General features: G+C 45.2%; 1 protein-coding gene across 4 annotated transcripts in view; it reads right to left on the reverse strand.

Moving 5' to 3' along the window:
• The window catches only part of LOC106607362 (myocardin-related transcription factor B), a 45,151-nt gene that overhangs the window by 4,749 nt on the left and 19,681 nt on the right, over positions 1-20,721 (reverse strand). For 2 of the 4 annotated variants that reach the window (XM_014204264.3, XM_082976591.1), the window contains 11 exons: positions 16,028-16,252; positions 8,392-8,457; positions 5,665-5,720; positions 5,457-5,532; positions 4,914-5,078; positions 4,458-4,678; positions 3,985-4,131; positions 2,583-2,830; positions 2,028-2,169; positions 992-1,861; positions 36-203 (listed from right to left, as the gene is read on the reverse strand). In XM_014204264.3, the coding sequence (XP_014059739.2) occupies positions 36-203; positions 992-1,861; positions 2,028-2,169; positions 2,583-2,830; positions 3,985-4,131; positions 4,458-4,678; positions 4,914-5,078; positions 5,457-5,532; positions 5,665-5,720; positions 8,392-8,457; positions 16,028-16,184 (2,316 nt within the window). In that variant the 5' untranslated portion in view covers positions 16,185-16,252. Of the gene's footprint in view, positions 1-35; positions 204-991; positions 1,862-2,027; positions 2,170-2,582; positions 2,831-3,984; positions 4,132-4,457; positions 4,679-4,913; positions 5,079-5,456; positions 5,533-5,664; positions 5,721-8,391; positions 8,458-12,401; positions 12,697-16,027; positions 16,253-20,721 lie in introns of those variants that run through there. The other 2 variants (XM_014204266.3, XM_014204265.3) reach the window with 2 other exon arrangements.

Raw genomic sequence — 20,721 nt, forward strand, 5'->3', positions numbered from 1 at the left:
ATACATGTGGATATAATGCAGTATTTAAACAATACCTTGTTTGTTGGACCATTGGGGACTGCTTGGTTGGACGAGGCCCTGGCAGGGGACCTGCTCCCTGGGGAGGTGTTTAGGAAACACTGGGGGATCTCTGTCTGACCTGGGCCTGCTCTGAACTGGAACCCAGACCCTGAGGTGGTGGTGGTGCACAGTGGGACTGTTGTCTGTAGAGGAATGATGAACAGTGATTAACCCTGTGGCACACACTCTCTCTGGGGCAGATAAATACTGGTCAGCTGTAGTAGTACACACTCTCCCTTAGAAGGCACACAGTGGTTAGACAGGGTACACACTCTCTCTGGGAGGAATAAAAAGTGTTTATGTATTATTATGTGGTAGTACACAATATCTAGGGACACAATAAAAGGCATGGGCTGTGGGGTATCAGTGCAGTGCAACACAAAGCAGTGTGTTTCTGGGTGTGAGAGCACTCTTCAATGAGTGTTGTGCTGCACTTGCTGTTGCTAATTCTGGCTGGCTGTTGATTCGGCCCAGTGCAGCTCTGCAGACCTGGGTTCAAATAGTATTTGACAGGGCTGCTATTACCTTGGCAACACACTAGATACATCACCCAGAGAAGAGAATATTAAAGAAGTTGGAGAGGGAGACTCTCTGCTTTCAAAACACGGCTAATGCCCTAATAAATGTGATTAGGCCGGCCCATCACAATAGAATGTAACCAGCGATTTATAAAGTGTCTCTGGAAATGGTGTTATCCCAGAAAAAAGGGCACAAAAACAGGATGTGCAATTTATTCAGCGGAATAATTCATCCACAGACAGCAATTTATTTAGTTATGGTTTGGTGCAGCACACAGCCCTTGGAGAGTACTATAACAGAATACACAGAGACACTACAATACAGGTGGGTAAAATGGTGTCTGCAGACAGTAGCTTGGGGAATATCCCACTCTAAATATGGGATTGGAGTAAATGAAACCATATATTCTCACCTGTGACATGGGTTGGGTCTGGGTGGTGTGTTGGTGGGGTGCTGAGGCCTCTGTTTTCTGGATGAGGCCTGGAGCTGTAGTGCTAACTGTGGTCTGCAGGCCTGGCTCTCTGACCTGCAGCTTAATGCTGTTGTTTGGTAGCTGGATGGTGGCAGTGCTGGTGGGCAGGGAGACAGGCAGCAGGATCTGTGTCCCAGACTGGCCAGACAGCGAGGTCTGAGGCTGGGGCTGTCTGAGGACATGAGGCACCTGCTGGTGGCTGATGAAGAACTGAGGCAGGGGTGACGTCTGTACCTGGCCTGAGCTGGGCTCCTCCTGTTTCACCACTGCTAGTGGGCTATGTGCAGAGGCAGAGCAGTTTGAGGCGGCCCTGCCCTCTTCTTTGACCTGGGCCAGGGCCATGGGGGCTGGAGGGCTGGGCAGACCCCTCTTCTCCACCTCTAGCTGCATCTTCAGCTCCTCCACCAGCCTCTGCTCCTGCTCCAGCTTCCTCATCAGCTCCTCGATCTGACGCTCCTTCTCGTGCAGTCGCTGGTCCTTCTCTGAGGTTCTGGTCTCCATTGGGCTGTCCTCCAGGCGGCCTTGGTGGGGAGACGACCCAGAAGGAGTGGGCCGAGCTGGGGAAAGAGCTCCTGGCATCCCAGCCTCCTCCATGCCCAGGCTGGAGACCTCCGAGGGCGCGGGGGACACAGGGGGTGTGGAGCTCATGCTCTCAGGCTGTGGGGCCCCTGTGTGGCCTGTCAGCTCCATGGCAGTGGCAGCCTGGCTGCTGGGGATCTCCTGATAAGGCTTTAGTCTCTCTATCAGGTCAGTCTTGGTGCCAGACACCGGAAGACCTCGCAGTTTCAGCTCCATCTTCAGCTCAGCTACCTACCACCCAGGGATAATGAACAGTCATGAGTCATCATAACAAAAGACAAGCCCTCTCACTAAATCTCCATACAAGATGTCACTGCCTAGGGGCTGTGCTCTGCCCTTTAATATATCTATCATATTGTGAAAATCTATGTTTGTACGGAGCAGGAGTGAGCTTCACCTTCATTTCGTCCAGGTTGGCAGGTAGGACACCAGGCTTGCGGTTCGTCAGAGTCTGGTTAGACCGTGCTGGGGCAGTGCTGGGTAGAGAGACCATGATGGGACTGGACACACTGGAGCAGCTGTTCTGACCTTCCATCGACCTGTAGGAACACAGACAACAGGAGGAGGGTTTAGTGTTTGGATGGGAGAAAGAGTTTCCTGTGTGTCCCATCATTCACAACCAACAGTCTCCATCCGGGACAATGCACACAGGAATACTACATATCTAAGCCAAACAGAAGCTGTGCAGGAAACAGATGTGGCAGATTACATCACTATTATCCAGGTGTGGACTTATTCTGTTAGGGAGGATTGTTTTCTTGAATCACATTGTTCAAAGGAAACAATGTTTGCCTTCCAGGTGTAGTGATGATGTACTAACCGCCCTCAACACAAAGCTGTCAGTCAATTAAACTGCAACTAGAATGTGAGGGCTAGCCACATTATTTGGCCTATAGTACGCAAGCTGCGGTAACACATAACATCCCAATGTTCTTTTTACAGCGGGCCATACTTGACTGGGGCAGGAAGGATGGTCTGGTAGTTATAGTGCTGCTGCTGCTGGTTCAGTATCTGCAGCTGGAGGAACTGCTGCTGCTGATGCAGTAGCCTGGCGTAGGCTGAGTCCATGGGGGCCTCGTTGGCCTCCTGCTTCTGGTCCGGGGGGATGTACTGGTGGTACTTTAGCTTCTTCACCCGCGGCTTGGGATCCTTATTCTTTTTACTGCGGCTCTTGTCATTGGGTGTCTTTGGCTGGCTTTGCTGCACAGGGGAAAAGAGGAACGGTTACAACCTACTGGATACTGTCCGGGAGGAGCAGTGAAAAGTTTTCACTGAAAACTTCAAAAGGTTCATCTCACTGAGTGGATTGTGGACATGTTTAGTGATCTAAAAGCCCGTTCTGACTGTTATGGATAACGTCTAAACATCTTGCCAGTATTGTGAGGCTTGTACATGAAATGGTGCCTATTTCATGCTGTAGTATCAAATGAATAGGTGGGACATTGTGATAACGCCCAGTGAGAAAGACAGGATGGGGAAATGGAATGTGGAAGGGGATGTGGGGTGACCCTTATTGTTCAGTAACTAAATTACAGGATACACATTAAATGACTTGGCATTTGAGAGGTAGTTGCAAGCCATAAAAATATCATAACACCAATTGAAGTTGGTTTACGCAAACACACAGCCTCGAATGTGTCCCTCCCTGTTCTTCAACACGGGAGGGGCAGAGCTCCGAAAATATTAATTTGCTTTGAGTATAAAGGATTGTGACAAATGCCCAAGTTATTGCTTTACTTTCTTGCTTCCATCCTTTATGCCCTGAAGGCTAAGAGAAAGCCTGTCACTTAACCTTAATTGAAGACTGAGAGCGGCTGGCAGTTTAAGTCCATGGATTTGTGAAAAACTCCTCCAGGCCTTGTTGAACCCCATTTGAATTGGCTGAACCATCACTTTCGACTGGTCTCTGCCTGCACTGACGGGCTCTTTCACTGTGACCGAACACAGCCCCAGTGTTTGTCCTCCCCTGACTTCTTATCTCTGATTACAGTTCCAAAGGAAGCAGCATGAAAACCACAGCAGATCAGAGAGAGAGAGTCAAATATCAGAGGTGACTTTCATGTTTACAGGGTATATTTAGTGTTTATAGGTAAAGCTTGCTCAGCTACCTGGGATCAAAAGGGAACCAAAACATCATCATTGCTGAAATAAATATCTTTCTGTATCAAGAGACAGAAAAGTTTGGTTATAGCTTGTAATGTGCTCAGCTAAACGCTATAAACAAATGTATATTTAATATTTGTATTGAATGTACATCTTTGCACATTGCCATGATTTACCATACCTTTACCACAAGGTTCAAGTACTCTCCATCATGTGATATGATATCACTTTCTTTCAAGTTTGTGGCTCACCTTTACTAACATGGGCCCTGGCTTTGGAGGGGCAACAATGGTGACTGGCTGAGGCGTGGTCACCAGGCGATTGTTCTGATGCTCATTGGTGGAGACATGAGAGAAGTTGAAGAAGTCTGTTGTGGACTGGGAGGTAGGTGGGCAGTGCTGAGATAAAGAGACAGATAGAAACCACATGGTCCGTTCAGTAAGGAGGGGAACAGAGGCCTGTAAATCCCCCTCCCACACTAAGCCACAAGGGCAGAGCAACTGGAAAAAGACTAACAAACGATGGATGCCGTCTAACAGAAAAAAACAGGAGGCAAATAATATTTTCTAGCAAGCAGAATTTGATATACAACAGGCAGGTGTACTGGGAGACTATTATTTAGGCCCAAAATATTGAAACAAAATATTTACACTGTTAGTCATACCATAACAACACAATTTAAGATGGGTATTTATAGGTGGTGAGGTATGGCGATGGGACCTACCTGCATGGTGATGGAGCTGGTTGGTGGGGAGGTGGAGAGGGCAACAGGGGCTTCTGTCACCCTGGGGGTCCTGGGGGAGGGTGAGGGGGCAGAGGAGCTCTGGGACTCCTGGCTGGTCGGCTGCTCTGGAGACAGGGCGTCGCCGCTGTCCTCGTCAAAGTTGTACACATCCAGTGTTTTCGTCTTGGGGAAGTCATTCTCCACCTCACCGTCTGCGGGGTCTGCAACGTAACACGTGCAAAAACACAGCTTATTAATTACAAGTAGACCAATGGAGAGAGGTTTGTACGAAGTTGTTTCTCGTGATAGTCACTGGAAATGTCTCAGTGCTGTGTTAGTCGTAATAGGCACTTTCAGAAATCTACACTATACAAATATGCAGGGAGTGGGAGTTGAATGAGTTACTTCGCCCTTAGCCTGGAGATAATCATGTATAAAGTCAAGAGTGTTCTCTACCGGTGACGCCGTCCTTGACGAGGCTGGGTTCCACAGGCAGAATGTTCTTGACCACCAGCTCCATGGGGCCGGGTCGCTGGGCCAGCTTCTCATTGAGGTCATCAGCCAGCCTGGCTCTCTTCAGCATCATCTGAGTGGCCTGCAGTGAGGGCTCCGCATGGGTCTCTGTGGGACAGACAGCAACTCATCAGTAACTGCTAGTCTACCTAGAACTCACAACAGTACTGTTCTACTACTGTGCGTCTCACAGTGGAGACTGTTTAAGGTGGGATGTCCTCATACGTCAAAGACAATCAATCAGACAACTGATTGTAACATCTGAAGTTGTGAATATTTAATATCCTATGGATTATAATGGATTATATCTAATAGGAAGGGGTACAATTTCACAGGATCCTTCTCTTCCATCATCATCTCTCTTCTGAGAGCTAACTTGGCCAGCTAAACGTACATGTACTTTCTGTTGGTAGCTGAGTATGCTCCGTATCGTCGGCCTTCTCTACAGCCTATCATAAAGCATACAGTACATGGCAGTGAGGTTACCTTGCAGGATGTGCATGCGGACCAGCTCTGAACGTTCAGGTCTACTGCGGATTTTGTGCTTCAAGAAGTTCTCAGTCTGTAAGAAAACAACATAAAACTACATTTAATCGAGATGATATGGAATGGCATATGTATGTGATAATGTGTGTTTATCTCAATGAAGTACAATGAACACTAGTGCGAGTGAGGTGAGTTTGTGAGGTCTTACCCTGGACCTCTGCAGGCTGCGGATCTGTTCGTGGAAGGCAGCAGGGCATTTCAGTGCTATGGGAGGGAAGATCAACATTGGGACAGTGACAATGCTTTGCATTTACGTCATTTAGCAGACGCTCTTATCCAGAGCGACTTACAGTAATGAATGCATACATTTAAAAAAAAAAATTGTACTGGCCCCCCGTGGGAATCGAACCCACAACCCTGGCGTTGCACACACCATGCTCTACCAACTGAGCCACAGTTCTGTATGAAATGATACAATGACTATGAGGTTAAAGTGCAGACTGTTAGCTTTCATTTGTAGGGTATTTTCATCCATATCGGGTGAACCGTTTAGTTTTTGTACATAGTCCCCCCCTTTTAGTAGACCAAAAGTATTGGGACAAAGTCACTTATGTGTATTAAAGTAGTCAAAAGTGTATTATTTGGTCCCATATTTCTAGCAAGCAATGAATACATCAAGCTTGTGACTCTACAAACTTGTTTGGATGCATTTTCTGTATGTTTTGGTTATGTTTCAGATTATTTTGTGCCCAATTATTGGAAAATAATGGGGCGGCAGGTAGCCTAGTGTGTGGGCCAGTAACCAAAAGGTTGCTAGATCGAATCCCCAAGCTGACAAGGTAAAAATCTGTCGTTCTACCCTTGAACAAGGCAGTTAACCCACTGTTCCTAGGCTGTCATTATAGATAAGAATTTGTTCTTAACTGACTTGCCTACTTAAATAAAAGGTATAAAAAAGAAAATAATATAAATGTTTCTAAACACTTCTACATTAATGTGGATGCTACCATTAGTACGGAGAATAATGATGAGTGAGAAAGTTACAGACGCACAAATATCATACCCCCAAGATATGCTAACCTCTCACCATTATACCTCTAACATTTTCACTCATTATTATTTATGATTCATTCAGGATTATCCGTAATCATGGTAGCATCCACATTAATGTAGAAGCATTTAGAGACATTATATTCTTATTTACAATAAAAGTGACTGCAAAATGACACAATACATTATTTACCATTCATTTCTATTGGGCACAAAATAATCTGAAACACAACCCGCAACCAAAACAAACAGCAAATGCATCCAAAAACTTTGCAGAGTCAAAAACTTGCTGCAATCATTGTGTGCTAGTAATATGGGAGAAAATACAAAAACTTTTGACTACTTTAATACACATATAAGTGAATTTGTCCCAATACTTTTGGTCCCTTAGAATGGGGGGACTATGTACAAAAAGTGCTGTCATTTCTAAATAGTTCACCCAACATAGATGGAAAAAAACATCATATGAAAGCTGACAGTCTGCACCTTAACCTCATAGTCATTGTATCATTTCAAATCCAAAGTGCTGGAGTACAGAGCCAAAACAACAAAAAGTGTGTCACTGTCCCATTACTTTTGGAGCTCAGTGTAACTACCCATAACTTCTAATGGGTAAAAAGTAAACTCGTCCTCTTGAAAGTTCATATTTGAGACATGATGTAGTTGTACTTGATGACAAGCTGACGACAACAAGGGAGAGACAATAGTGTGTGTTATTTCTTTGGAAGAGAGGATGACTTTGCTACTACACAATAGCTGACGGGAGTAGGACAGGATGTCTCTGAATGCGCCACTCATCCAACGAGTGAGACAGTCTTATCAGACACACTTATCCTGTTGTTGGCACGGCACGGCTACACCCGTTAGTCACCTCTAGCTAACACAAGCACTGTTTGCTCTCTACACACATACACACTGAGGTCTGAACACACACTGACCAGTGATTCTTCTTAGTCAGAGGGAGTGCGTCAAACTCAGAGGAGCAGAGCTAAGCATTCCCGAGCGTCACCCAAGCCCTGGCCTGCATACCTATTGTAAGTCCTCTGTGTGGGAGAACCAGAGTGATTCACCCAGTGTTCCTGTGTGGCCTGTGCTAGGGCCGCAGTGGGGGTTACTGACCTCCTGCGCAGGCCCTGTCGCTGACTCATACAGCTCTGATTGTGGAGCCTAATAAGAGGAGCTTAGAGTCCACATGGAGGAGGCGTCTTAGGGCTGCACAGGACAAGACAGAGCACACTCCCAGCACTGAGAGGTCTCTGGTCTGGGGCTCCTGCGGCTCTAGCCACAAATAACTTAGCTGCACCACTGTTCTCCCTCTCTCTGTGTCTGTCTGCTGTCTGCTTTCTTATCAGTCTGTCTGCTCTAGTCTGCAACCCACTGGCTCCCAGAGAGACTGATCCAGTAAGGGCAGCAAGAGGAAGGATTCTGCTCCTCTTTGCTGACTTTGAGAGCCGGGTGTGGAGGTTTTCAGTATGCCTTTTGGTTTCTGGTATGCCACTGGCCACCGATGTATGCCTCACTGTGGGTTAAGACCTTGGGCCATTCCGAGTACTTATTTATTCTACAAACATCATGACGAGGTTGTGGTGGAGGGTGGTCGAGACATCAGTGGTGGCAGAATTCCACTCCTGTATGGTTGTCATAATAGTAGCAAATCAGACAGCATGTAGTTCAATCTATGGTATTAATTTAGGTAATAATTGTATGACATTTTCTGAAAGCTTTCTGGAACCAAGACCCACTTTAATGACTGTGGTGTGGGTGCAGTTATACTTTTCCTACATGCCAGACCAATAACCTTAACTCTGGTAGAGGTGAGTTACAGTATATTAAATCCTTGGTGGTTTGAGAGTGGCGGTGCCCAATGCTCAGTGGTTATACTCACGTGGCATGATTCCCTGCTCCACTAGCTGCTCACGGGTGCGTCTTTGCTGCAGGCGGCGCTGGAGGACTGTGGGAGAGAAGCAGAGATGGGCATAGGTTGACCTCTAACCTAACTAGCCTGGTCCCAGATCTGTTTTTGCCGCCACACCAATGACCATAGGAATTAGCTAGACAGCATAAACATATCTGGGACCAGGTGCAGACGACCCTCCATTTACATCCTAGAGCTGGGACGATGAACTGAAAATGATCGATACCAGTCACTGGTGCACTTTCATGTTATAAAATTCTGGTAATTTATCGCAATATGGATTTGGTCCGTCCAGTTCTACTACACACCCAACCCACAGATAAAGACAGAAGGTTACTTAAGACAGAAACAATAGGAGGGAGGTTGGTCGGGGAGGATAGGTGGGCGTATAACGTGAAGGTCTAGCAACCCAAACGTTGCATATTCGACTCACATAATGGACAACTTTGACATTTTAGCTAATTAGCAACTTTGTATCAATTTACTACTTTTTAACTACTTAGCTAGCATGTTAGCTAACCCTAACCTTAACCCCTAACCCTAATCCCTAGCCTAGCTAACGTTAGCCACCTAGCTAACTTTAGCCACAACAAATTGGAATTCCTTATAAAGAACATTGTGTACTGGACACGATTCGTTATGAAGAAGAAAATTGTGTAATGGACCCGAAAAAATGTACAAGTCACCAATTTGTGTTGACACACCACGTCACAGTCCAGCCAGAACAAAACAGGAAGTCCTGTTCCTCCACCTAAGACATCCTATAGAGACAGCCTACAGACTTTCTCCATGGTTAACCTAGCAGACAATTAGCAATAACACTCTTCTTGACACTGAGTTTACTTTCGAGGGATTACATGGGCTTTACAAGCTCTCTTCAAATAAAGTGAAGACAAGGACATACTGAGGACGGACTGGGATGCAAATGCCGAGGTAACTTTACATAGATGTTCAACTTGAAATACAAACATAGATAGACACAGGCAAGGGATGAGTCTTTCTCAAGTACCACTGTAGAAATAACAAACCCTGAAGACTAATTACAGTGCAATGTTCATATGTCCGAGTCACCTCCGAGTTGGAGATGATGTCATCCCAGGACTGAGTGAACTCGGTCTCTTTGGTAAGTGCTGCTCCATAAAAAGTGAGATGTGTAGTCTTGTTTTGGAGCGGTAAGCACTGATCCATGAAGTCCTTGGAACATAAAAAGACAAGAAGGCCTCTTATGCAGGAGGCTCCAAATCCTTGGACGGCACCCAATGTTATTTTCCCATCATAATAAACTGTAATGCGGGCCCAGTTTAAACATGTATAAACAGGCGAGTGTGGACGTGTTATTTCAGTGGAATAACAGTGATCCTCAACAAAAATATTTGAAGAGGAAGGTGACGGTTGATGGTGACAAACGACGCGGCGCTGTGAAGAACGTTGGGGCCCTTATCATCACCAAGGCACTGTGTTCATAGTGAGGTCGGACTGCTGCTGGAGTAGACTGCTCATTGGCTATGGCCAGATGGTCAATGCACAGTCAAACACACACACACACACTAAACACTACATACTACACACACACCCAGGCATGCTCTGCTCTAGTCCCCTGGGACAGTCACTGTGTCTGACCAGGTCAACGTGACTCACTCCAGCTAAAATAAACTGGGCAGCTGTGAGAAGAAGGCCTGGGAACCATGGAGTCTGGAGGTGGCATGGGGGTGGGGGCCGGGACTGGACTGGAACCCAAAGCATTGTACAGAGTGGGGGGGACCCGCTCCCACTGGTGGACAGAGGAGCACAGAGAGTCCCAGGGAGCCGAGGCAGGGGAGCAACTGAGTCCATTCTCAGAGCCCCCCATAACTTTAACAAGACCCCTGCGCCTCCAGGGCTCAGAACAATGTGTTCCTGCTCCTTATCCATGGTTCCCATTACACGTTCACACCAGGGTCAGGTCAGCGTTTTTTGTCATGAATCTTGTTCTGGAGGAAGTTCTGCAGTGGTCACTAGCTGGAACAGCCACAAAGACATAAAATCAGATTTTGACCCTAACTTCAACCACACTGCTAACCCTAATGCCTAACCCTAACTTTAAATGAACACCAAAAAGCTCATGTTTGTTTTCATTAATTTTTACAAAATTGTGACTTTGGGGGAAAATCTAAGGGGAAAATCGCTCAGTGCTGCCTCCAGGACAAGACTCATGACAATACACATCAACCTGCACACCAGCGTGGCACCGACACAGAAAGATAATTCTGGAAGATAGGAGAGAATTACCATTGGTTGGTTTCAATATTCATGTTACCCACTTTGACTCGACTGGAAAAGAATGCTAAAAGATAATTGACGATTTATGAGAACAATACTGCCATTTCAAGTTGTTATTCTTGACATCAACGTGGCAGTACAGCCTATGCCTGAGGTGCTCCTTACATTTGTTAAGCTGATGTCAATAGTGCTGTTCTCAATGAATCCTGGCTAACCTCTGTGTGATACAAGTCGGCTGTACTCCCCTGCTCTCCAGCACAACATAAACAGAGGTACTTCACAAACCTCAGAGTGTACATAGGCTTTACTAAAATCCCTGTCTCTTGATGCTATCTCTAATCCCCTGCCCATATTCGTCTCAACAAAACTCATCTCTGGACAAAGTCTACCGTTAGATCTCTTGGCCTGACTTTTCCCTAGAAACACTCTGCGTAAATATAAAAGAGAATCTGTTTTGTTATGGCTACACTGTTATAGAAACAGTCGGACACTGACATAAGCTATGTTGACATTACTGCGGGAAATATACAGTATTCTCCTCGCAGCTCAGCTGTGCTCCGTGACCTTACAAATGCTCATTCACTCGATGAGTCAGTTTGTTGTTTGATATATTCTCGAAGATCGATGAGGACTAAAACACTGGCAATAGATTCAATCCAGATCCATCCAACTCATCCAAGCATGATTCTACACATATGACACGAGGGGAACACAATACCTTTTAAATAGGACTTATATTGAAGCCAGGTAATAGAGTCATATCACCTTTTCTTTACACACCGAGTTGTTCTTTGAAACACCTAATACAATCAGGAGCTGCCCTGTGACGGTATGCAGATCACGAACAGAATGTGGAGCTACAGCATTTCCAGGTTTAGCATTTCACTGGGGGCTATTCCTCCCAGCCAACATACTGCACAGCAGAATGCTATCGCTCAGGAAAAGTTACTAACTAAGTGGTGACATCATGCTAAGCTGATAGCCTGAGGGTAACACTGAGCTCTGTAGTTATTTGTCGTCATAAGAAGTGAACACAGAGTCCTGGGTTTAAGGATCCTAATAATATGATACGCTATATAAACCCACCTCCCTAGTCCCCTCCCTCATTCTGGCCTCATCTCCTCCCTCATTTTGACTTTGTTTGTTTCTAATAGAAAACAACAACTCTTTACACTATTGTGGTGCTGTTAGTCCAGTCTCAAACGGATGCTGGACATCATTTAATAGCTATTCCTCCTGTAATGCCCTATCATTTCCTGGTGGGGCTCTCTGTCGTTGTCCTAGTCCATCGTCAAGGTGTTATCATCAATTAATCAGTACAGATTACTCTGACATCACTGCCGTTGGGCAAGTTGGTCAAGGCCTATAAGTAGCTGTATATTTCATTCAAGGTAATCAAGTTGACTGAAAAGCAGACCTAAACCCATAAAGCAATACACATTTCACTGTAACTCCATTATTTTGCTGAGGACTTTAACAACTATTTGCCTTCTAGTGAGAATATACTGTAGTTAAAAAGTCCTAAACACACAACATTTTTGGAGACAACCGTAGAGGAAACCAAAATGGATACTGATTTATGTTGATACTGGGCTTCATGCCAACAACGTAGTGATGCTACCTAGCAGAGAGAGGAAGAAAGAGTGAAAAGGTAAGCGATAGAAAGAGAGAGTGAAAGAATGAGGAGGGAGAAAAGGAAAGACAGAGAGAGACATGGGCACCTGATTTAAATTTACCCCTGCAGACGGCGGGGGTCTCCACGTCGAGGCACGCCATAGAGGAGGAGAGAGCCTGGTCGCTTAGCGCCGGGTCTGGAGTCCCATGGAGTGATCAGGGCAGTGAGGAACGAGGACCAGCATGAGGGTTTGGTAATGAGGGAAAACACCCAGCTAGGAGTGTATGGTAAGAGATCTGTTTCTCACAGTCTGGTACGTACAGTCCCTCCCTCTCTTTCCAGTCTCTCCAGTCTCTCTCTGCCTGTCTTTGTGTTGGTCTCAGCGGGAGCGAGTGTGCGCTCACTCATGCTCTGGCTGGGCTCAGCCAGTAAGAGTCAGGAGGAGGAGGGAACACAGACAGACGAGCCACTGTTAACCCCTGCTGGGTCACTCTGCTCAGCTCTCAGGGCTCTGCTCTTTCAACACCAGCCTCATTAGAACTAAATACAATGAGTCAAGCAACTTTAATTACCAAAACAACACAGAGAACAATACAACCTTTTGACCAACCCAACTGCTGTCCTAAAAGTCTATAAAAGTAAGTCATACTTTCAACCAAATCATGAAATATGCTAACTAACTGCATGTATTGAAATGTAATTTTAACTTCTAAAGTCTCACTGAACTGAAGGACTTCTTATGTCTTTCTTGGCCCAAAAACATTGAGTATTTGTGACTTTTGAGTGAGAGGATGAAAAGCTCCATGAGAAAACGAGCCAGGAGTTTTTTTCTTCTTCATACCATGTTGTGTCACTGGATAAGAATGACAAAAACAAACATTGCCGAGGCCCCTGGGACATCGATGTTTATCTTTGTCACTTTTCCCAGTTGTAAAGTGTATTTCTGACATTTAGCACATTCTTGTTATTGCTATCAATTACATTTCATTATTTCCACTACATCACTACACTCAAAGCACAAACATGACATTAATACAATCTTATCGATTGTTTTCATTTGTGTAGACCCGACCGTAGCTGTTGCAGACTAATATTGACATAAGGGAAAAGTATCAATATTTTCTTTTGGATTTCAAACAAAATAGATGAAATGTCAACATTAGAAATAGGAGGTGGTTGCATTCAACCTTGTGTCTCCTCCACAACGTTGTCTAGGAGAACATATATCAACCTGGTCTCTGTGTCCGAGAACAAATAACAGCAAAGAGAAATATCACCCACCCAGAGGAGACTTGTAAAGGGACAACAGGGAAGAGAGAACACCGAAGAGTGATAACAGATGAATAGGTGGTCATTTCCAGCCGGTTAGCATTCACATACAGGAAGTATGAGTCATACGCTTGAAGTCCAGACATGTGTGTCCCTCCCTACTCCCTAACACTGCAGGTTAAAGGGCAGAGGGCAGCCAACATGAACTGGCATGCTGCTTCTATTTCCATTCCAATCCATTTCGCCCTGGTATATTTCACCCATGTCAATGTTCAAGGACAACTTGGGAACACTCATGAACATGTTAACCTTACAATGCTATAAAATGACACAACTGCAAACTGAATGTCTAGATAAACAGCTGTAGTCATATTATGACACTAACAAAGATACAGACCCGAAAGGAAATGACTGGCCGGTACCATGTGTTCAAATGGATTAGGAATGCTGCTTAAATGAAAGCAAGCTCCTTTATAGAGCCGGTCCTGATCCTGATTCTATCCCCTGTTGTGCAGGTGAATCCACTACAGGGGTTTTCCTCTTAGGAAGAAAGACAGGATGCAGTCTGTGCTCTAGGCGCCCCAGATGCTCCCTGTGACGTGCCTGACTGTGTCAGCTCCTGCTGGGGCCCAGGGAGGGAGAAACAGCCCTGGTGGGGAGAGATTCATGGAGCTCAGACCTGGCCTGCGATGGGATCAATGTGTCTGCAGCCCAGAGCAAGAAGAAAGTGGAAACCAATACAGAGAGTGGCACAAGATGGAGTACCAAGCAGAGACACTGGCCAATGAGTGCTCCCCACTAAAGTGGTGAGTTGATGTTGCAATGTCAAGGGCCTCCACAAGCGCATACTATATGGAGTAAACACTTTAATCAAGGTTAGTATGATGTCCAATGTGCATCGCTATCAATACAAAAATGTTGGGTCCCGTGTATCACGTGGGCTGCATTGGAAATTATTAATCAGACATTAACCAGAAGAGAAAACAAACAGCGAACTTCCTCTATTATCCTGGTGATAAAAGACATCATAGTCTGTGTTGAGTCCCAGTCGGAATTCTGAGGGACGGGCTTGTGAGGGGAGGGTAGTAAGGGTCAGTACACGAGAAATTAAACTTGGCCAGAGGCATGCATTTTGAAACGGAACAAATCAAAAATCTCCACTACATCATCACATCATCAACAAGCCGTAGAGTGCAACACATTTGAGTTTTTCCCGTGTCTATCTCTTGGGCAGTAAGGTTGGGGGGACCAGTGGTCTCCACTCCATACCCTCCATCCCTGACTGTGCCCTCTCTAGGGACTGGGAAAATGACAGGGTACCACTCAGGGTGGGTGAGTGCCAGCCTGCCCACCAGACACTGCCCCAGTGCTACCCCTCACTATGGTTCACATGCCAGGGGAACATTTCCAGACTGGGGTTCTGGCTGTGGTTGTGAGAACCAGAGGGTTAGGAGAGTGAGATAACAGAGGAGATCTCAAGATACTGAAGGTCCACAATTTCAAGAAAAATGCACTGGGAAATATTAGCAAAGGAATTCATCATTAGTGAAAAGTTAAACTAGAGGCTCAACCCGTTCATTGACTTTTGTTGAAGTCTGTTCATCCGAATCTGCATCTAATTTATCATGTTTAACTCATTAATAACGCCCACCTAAAAAGCTGCTTTTCTGAGAGCAACCAACAAACAAAACACTTAGTGGCCCAAGGAGAGGACTGACTTTGGGACTTGATGTCAGGAACCGTTCAAGCTGTGATTATGTGTTGGCTTCCAGATGCAATTCCAGTCTAATTCCCCACTTCTCTCCACAAACAAATCTCTCTGGAGTGGAGAGGAGTTTGTTTTCTCACTGTCAGGGCAGGCTTGCTCTCTGGTGGATGACGTAGAAACCAGAGTCTCTGGGTTCATTTCAATCGTATTTCCTTGATTTTTCAGAGCCTCGGATCTGCTTCAATGCATTTTGAGGAATCAAGCACAATTGATTCACCCTCTGTGTTTTCACCAGTCATCCTCCTGATACTAGGTATGCATTTACAAATTGGAAATTAGGTATGCAAAGTGGAAATTACAAACTTTAGAAGCCTTTTTAAACCTTGAATACACTATTCAATTGGCAGCCAAGTTTGCATTTCCTGCAACAAACAGGGTGATCAAAGTAAGATCCTACATCAGTATATGACACTATATAGGCTAGGCCATAGGGTGCCATTTCAGATGCATGCCCTAGGTCAGGGCTGCCCAACCCTCTTCCTGGAGAGCTACCGTCCTGTGGGTTTTCAGTCCAACCCTAATTTACCACACCTGATTCTACTAATTAGCTGCTCTACAAGACCTTAACTAGCTGAATCGGATTTGCTAAATTATGGTTGGACTGAAAACCTACAGGACAGTAGATCTCCAGGAAGAGGATTGGACAGCCCTGCCCTAGGTGATTGTCCTAGGTGACTGAATGGTCTACTACTCACCGTTCTTACGCTCTTTGAGAGGCGGCAGGCTGGGACTGGGCTGCATAGTCAGATCCTCCAGCTCGTGGGTCACTGCCTCGCTCCGGAGACTGGGCACCAGCAGCGCCAGCTGCAGGCTGAAGTCCCCCTCCACTCCCAGACTCCCCTGGGACTCCATGCTGGAGGAGCTAGGCCGGGTCTCCGGGAAACCAGCAGGGCAGATAGAGCTGCTGTTGTCAGTTGTTGCTGGGGAGATGGGAACATTGTGTCATTTTACAGCAGGAGTTATTAATCATGTGACAAACTTGGCTGCCAATTGAATAATTTCATTTACTTATAACAGTTTAACTTACTTAACAGTTGATTGCATGGAGATCACTATGGAACTGAAGCAGAAGGGAGCTTGACAATAAAGTTAAAGATTCATGTGCCATGTTAACATTTAATCTGATGCTGATCAATAAGAATCACGCTAAAAGCCAAATGACTTATTTTAACAGATGAATGTACCAGATGTAAAAGGTCTTAGAACATTGTACGGTTCTAATGAGTAATATATTTCCCAAGTTTTGTATAGTATTGGATTCCACTATCCTTTTGGTCTTACTACCATCACTTCATCAACCCATATTCTGGATGTACTATTTACTATAGAAAAGGTCATGTCCACAAGACACATCTCAGCTTTACTGTCAGGCCAAGAACTGACCACCCCCATCTGATGCAGCCTCAGATTCCAATCTGTCCAAACCAAGATTGGGTTTGATTGAAGTTAGAGGAAGCCTGTGATCTCTGGTGAAGCGCAGCCTTTCTCATTCCTCTGAGAACAGAGAGTAAATCTGCTGCTCATCAACAGACAGCTTTCTATCAATAGTGCAGACATTTGCACCTGCCAGAGAAACTGCCGCAGGGATGTTTTTTTTTTATGTTTCCTTTATTTAACCAGGCAAGTCAGTTAAGAACAAATTCTTATTTACAATGACAGCCTACCAGGGAACAGTGGTTTAACTGCCTTGGTCAGAATGACAGATTTTTACCTTGTCAGCTCAGGGATTCAATCCAGCAACGTTTCGATTACTGGCCCAATGCTCTAACCACTAGGCTACCTGCCACCCCAATGCTGTCAGAATATTGACGAGACAAACCTTGCCTGCAGTGCAGCTAAATCCTGACTTCTCCTCTTTCCTAGCGTTACCTTACCAAAATGTTATACCACCTTGTACCACCCACCATATCCCTCTGACTACTTTCAAACGGGACATCACCTTAACCTTAGCTATTCATCCTCTCCTCCTGCAACCGACGACCTTCATCGACCCTGCTAACTTCACTTTGTCTGCTAGAACAGCTGCTATACCTCAGCTTCTGTCCCTGGCTCATTTTGACTACCACATCATTAGCATTTCTACAGAACCTTCTTACATCCCAGCTCCAGCTGACAGATAGATGTAAAACCATATGTTCTATACATGTCTTTCTGTGGCTCTTATCCCAGAGTAAGAGTGTGATAAGGAGTGTGTAGACAGCATTGTAGAGTTTAGGCTGGGCACAAGGCTCCACAGCTGGGGCATGTTCAGCGGGACGTTCAGATAGAAATATGCTATGTAGAACAACACAACGTTACCCTTCAAGTGCCAGAGAGTAATATAAAATGGCCTTACCCTATAGCTACTACAGTGTCTGGCTTCTGAAACCTGTCGTCCAAAAGCAGAAACACAAGACATCTGAGCTGCAAGGCACCTTCCATCTCTAAAACAAACTCCAGCTGTGTTAAAACTAAGGCGGATCTTTGTTTGTTCTTCTTCTTGCATTCATGTTTCAGTGCTGAAGATAGTCTTGGTAGACTCCCACTGGGAGCTGGCAGACCGGGAGAGGTATGAGACGTGGCTACGGACAATGACAGCATTCTGGTCCCAGTCCTCCCATCTCAGCGTGCGCTCAGCACAGCTCCTCATGAGTAACCAAAGCAACTGTTTAGCACATCTCAGCAGTAGCCTAGGTCATTATGGTTCTTCTCTCAAATTCACACCACTAGTACAGAATATCTTTTTTGAATGTCAGAACATGTGGTTTTAAGGGTAGAGAGTGCAAGCGATGAAAGAATGTGAATATTTATGTCAGCTTGATGTGTAAACTGATGCTTGGAGATACATATCGAAGTAAGTGTGCTTTTTTTATTTTGATGAGGGGGGGAAATATATAAAAAAATCCAAATCATTCTAATCATTTAAGTGATATACTGTTTGGGATGTCAAAACCAGTTATTTCTAGCACCTTGTACCAGACAGATGTGCCACTTCCCTTATCACCCATTTGAATGTCCTATTTCAGATAGTGATGCCATAAAACATATCAGAAACACTTTCCTCATATAATAGTCAATTCCATCAACGCGTACGCAAAGCCTACAGTTTGCTGAGTGATTTATGCAACACAATGGCTTAACAAAATGCTGAAATGATGTGCCATGGAGCCAAACATATCATCCTTCTATCCCCTCCATCCAAACCCAGAATCTACTCCCTCTATAATGTGCTCCAGCCTCCCAGAGGATGGAGCGGCACCAGTCCCATTTCTCCTGTCTGTCTCCAGGGTGTTATGCTGGGTAAAAAGAGAACCAGCTGTGTTGCAGGATGACTCTGGATAAAGACACAGTCCAAAATGGAAATATTGTTATTTATCTACAACACACATATAAATCTCCATAGTCCTTTGATATGAGTAGCAGTGCCAGAAAAACCTCATAATAGAAGACGGACAAAGATAGTTTTACACAATGAGGTCTGTGCTCTCTACCACACGAGGCACATTATCAAGATGGGGAAATCAAATGAGAAAGCTGCTACTTAACTCAGTTGATATACGGTACAACTAGGAGAGGGTTTGTTTGCAGCTAGGAAAGGGTGTGTTTGCAGCTAGGAGAGGGTTTGTTTGCAGCTAGGAAAGGGTTTGTTTGCAGCTAGGAAAGGGTTTGTTTGCAGCTAGGAGAGGGTTTGTTTGCAGCTAGGAGAGGGTTTGTTTGCAGCTAGGAGAGGGTTTGTTTGCAGCTAGGAGAGGGTTTGTTTGCAGCTAGGAGAGAGTTTGTTTGCAGCTAGGAAAGGGTTTGTTTGCAGCTAGGAGAGGGTTTGTTTGCAGCTAGGAGAGGGTTTGTTTGCAGCTAGGAGAGGGTTTGTTTGCAGCTAGGAGAGGGTTTGTTTGCAGCTAGGAGAGGGTTTGTTTGCAGCTAGGAGAGGGTTTGTTTGCAGCTAGGAGAGGGTTTGTTTGCAGCTAGGAGAGGGTTTGTTTGCAGCTAGGAGAGGGTTTGTTTGCAGCTAGGCGACGGTTTGTTTGCAGCTAGGAAAGGGTTTGTTTGCAGCTAGGAGAGGGTTTGTTTGCAGCTAGGAGAGAGTTTGTTTGCAGCTAGGAGAGGGTTTGTTTGCAGCTAGGAGAGAGTTTGTTTGCAGCTAGGAAAGGGTTTGTTTGCAGCTAGGAGAGGGTTTGTTTGCAGCTAGGAGAGGGTTTGTTTGCAGCTAGGAGAGGGTTTGTTTGCAGCTAGGAGAGGGTTTGTTTGCAGCTAGGAAAGGGTTTGTTTGCAGCTAGGAGAGGGTTTGTTTGCAGCTAGGAGAGGGTTTGTTTGCAGCTAGGAGAGGGTTTGTTTGCAGCTAGGAAAGGGTTTGTTTGCAGCTAGGAGAGGGTTTGTTTGCAGCTAGGAGATGGTTTGTTTGCAGCTAGGAGAGGGTTTGTAATGTGATTCCTGGACTCTTTGCCAAGACTAATGTCAGCTTTCAATGTGCTGTTGATCTTCAATCCATACTCAAATCCCAATACTTCTTAGTTTACAGTCTCAGTCAGCTGAAGTACACGCATTAGTGTTGTTTACAACTAGGGCTGTGCAGGAGATGAAGGACTGCCTCTCTCTTCACTTAAGATGCTCCGGCTGGCCAAATAAACCAGTCTTATCGGCGATGCATGTAAATAAAGATAAAGCGTCTCCAAACTCAGGCTGAGTTCCATTATTAACACTATACAGTCTTTTATATCCTCCATGCAAAGAGTTTATCGCTCTGCAATGCATCGGCCTGCCTGGCTGTATTCAGTTAGCCAAGTGTGCACCAGTCCAAAAACGTCAGGTGCACCTTTGGCTAGGATGGACGTGTACCCTCTAGATGAATCCTCTTGGTACATGGTCTGTGGTACTCTGCAGGTCTGTTAAATATAGTTTAGCGCTCAAGACAGTCTTGTTCCTTAGATAGCTTGTTGTTGGCAAAAGACAGACCAGGAACCATGCCATGCCATAACTATGGGGCGTTCTGGCTCCTTGAACAACCAGATGTAGATCATATCAATTGGAATAGCCTGGGTTTTTGTTTGGATAAACTTGCAAACCTTGCGAGAGTTGTTTACTGGATTACTTTCAATGAAAAATCTGTCATTAGTCATTTCTACCAAAATGTACTCATCACTCATCATGAAATATAATGAAAATGAGAAGAGAAGAATGTAGCTCTACAACTGACCTGCCACATCTTTTCCAGACAATTGCCAGAACAAACATGACATTTCCAGTGGATGCCATACTGATGGGTCTAACCTTTCAGTTAGGAAGCTACTTCAACACAACACAACACTCCATTACTGAGATGGCTGTGCAGACATGTACCTTCCCTGCATACCAATAACGGCTCATTAAACTTACAGTATGTGCCGGGCCATAAGCCCCATTACGTTTTTCCTGT

Source organism: Salmo salar, chromosome 06, assembly GCF_965601325.2.
Source record: "Salmo salar chromosome 06, fSalSal1, whole genome shotgun sequence".
Taxonomy (NCBI): domain Eukaryota; kingdom Metazoa; phylum Chordata; class Actinopteri; order Salmoniformes; family Salmonidae; genus Salmo; species Salmo salar.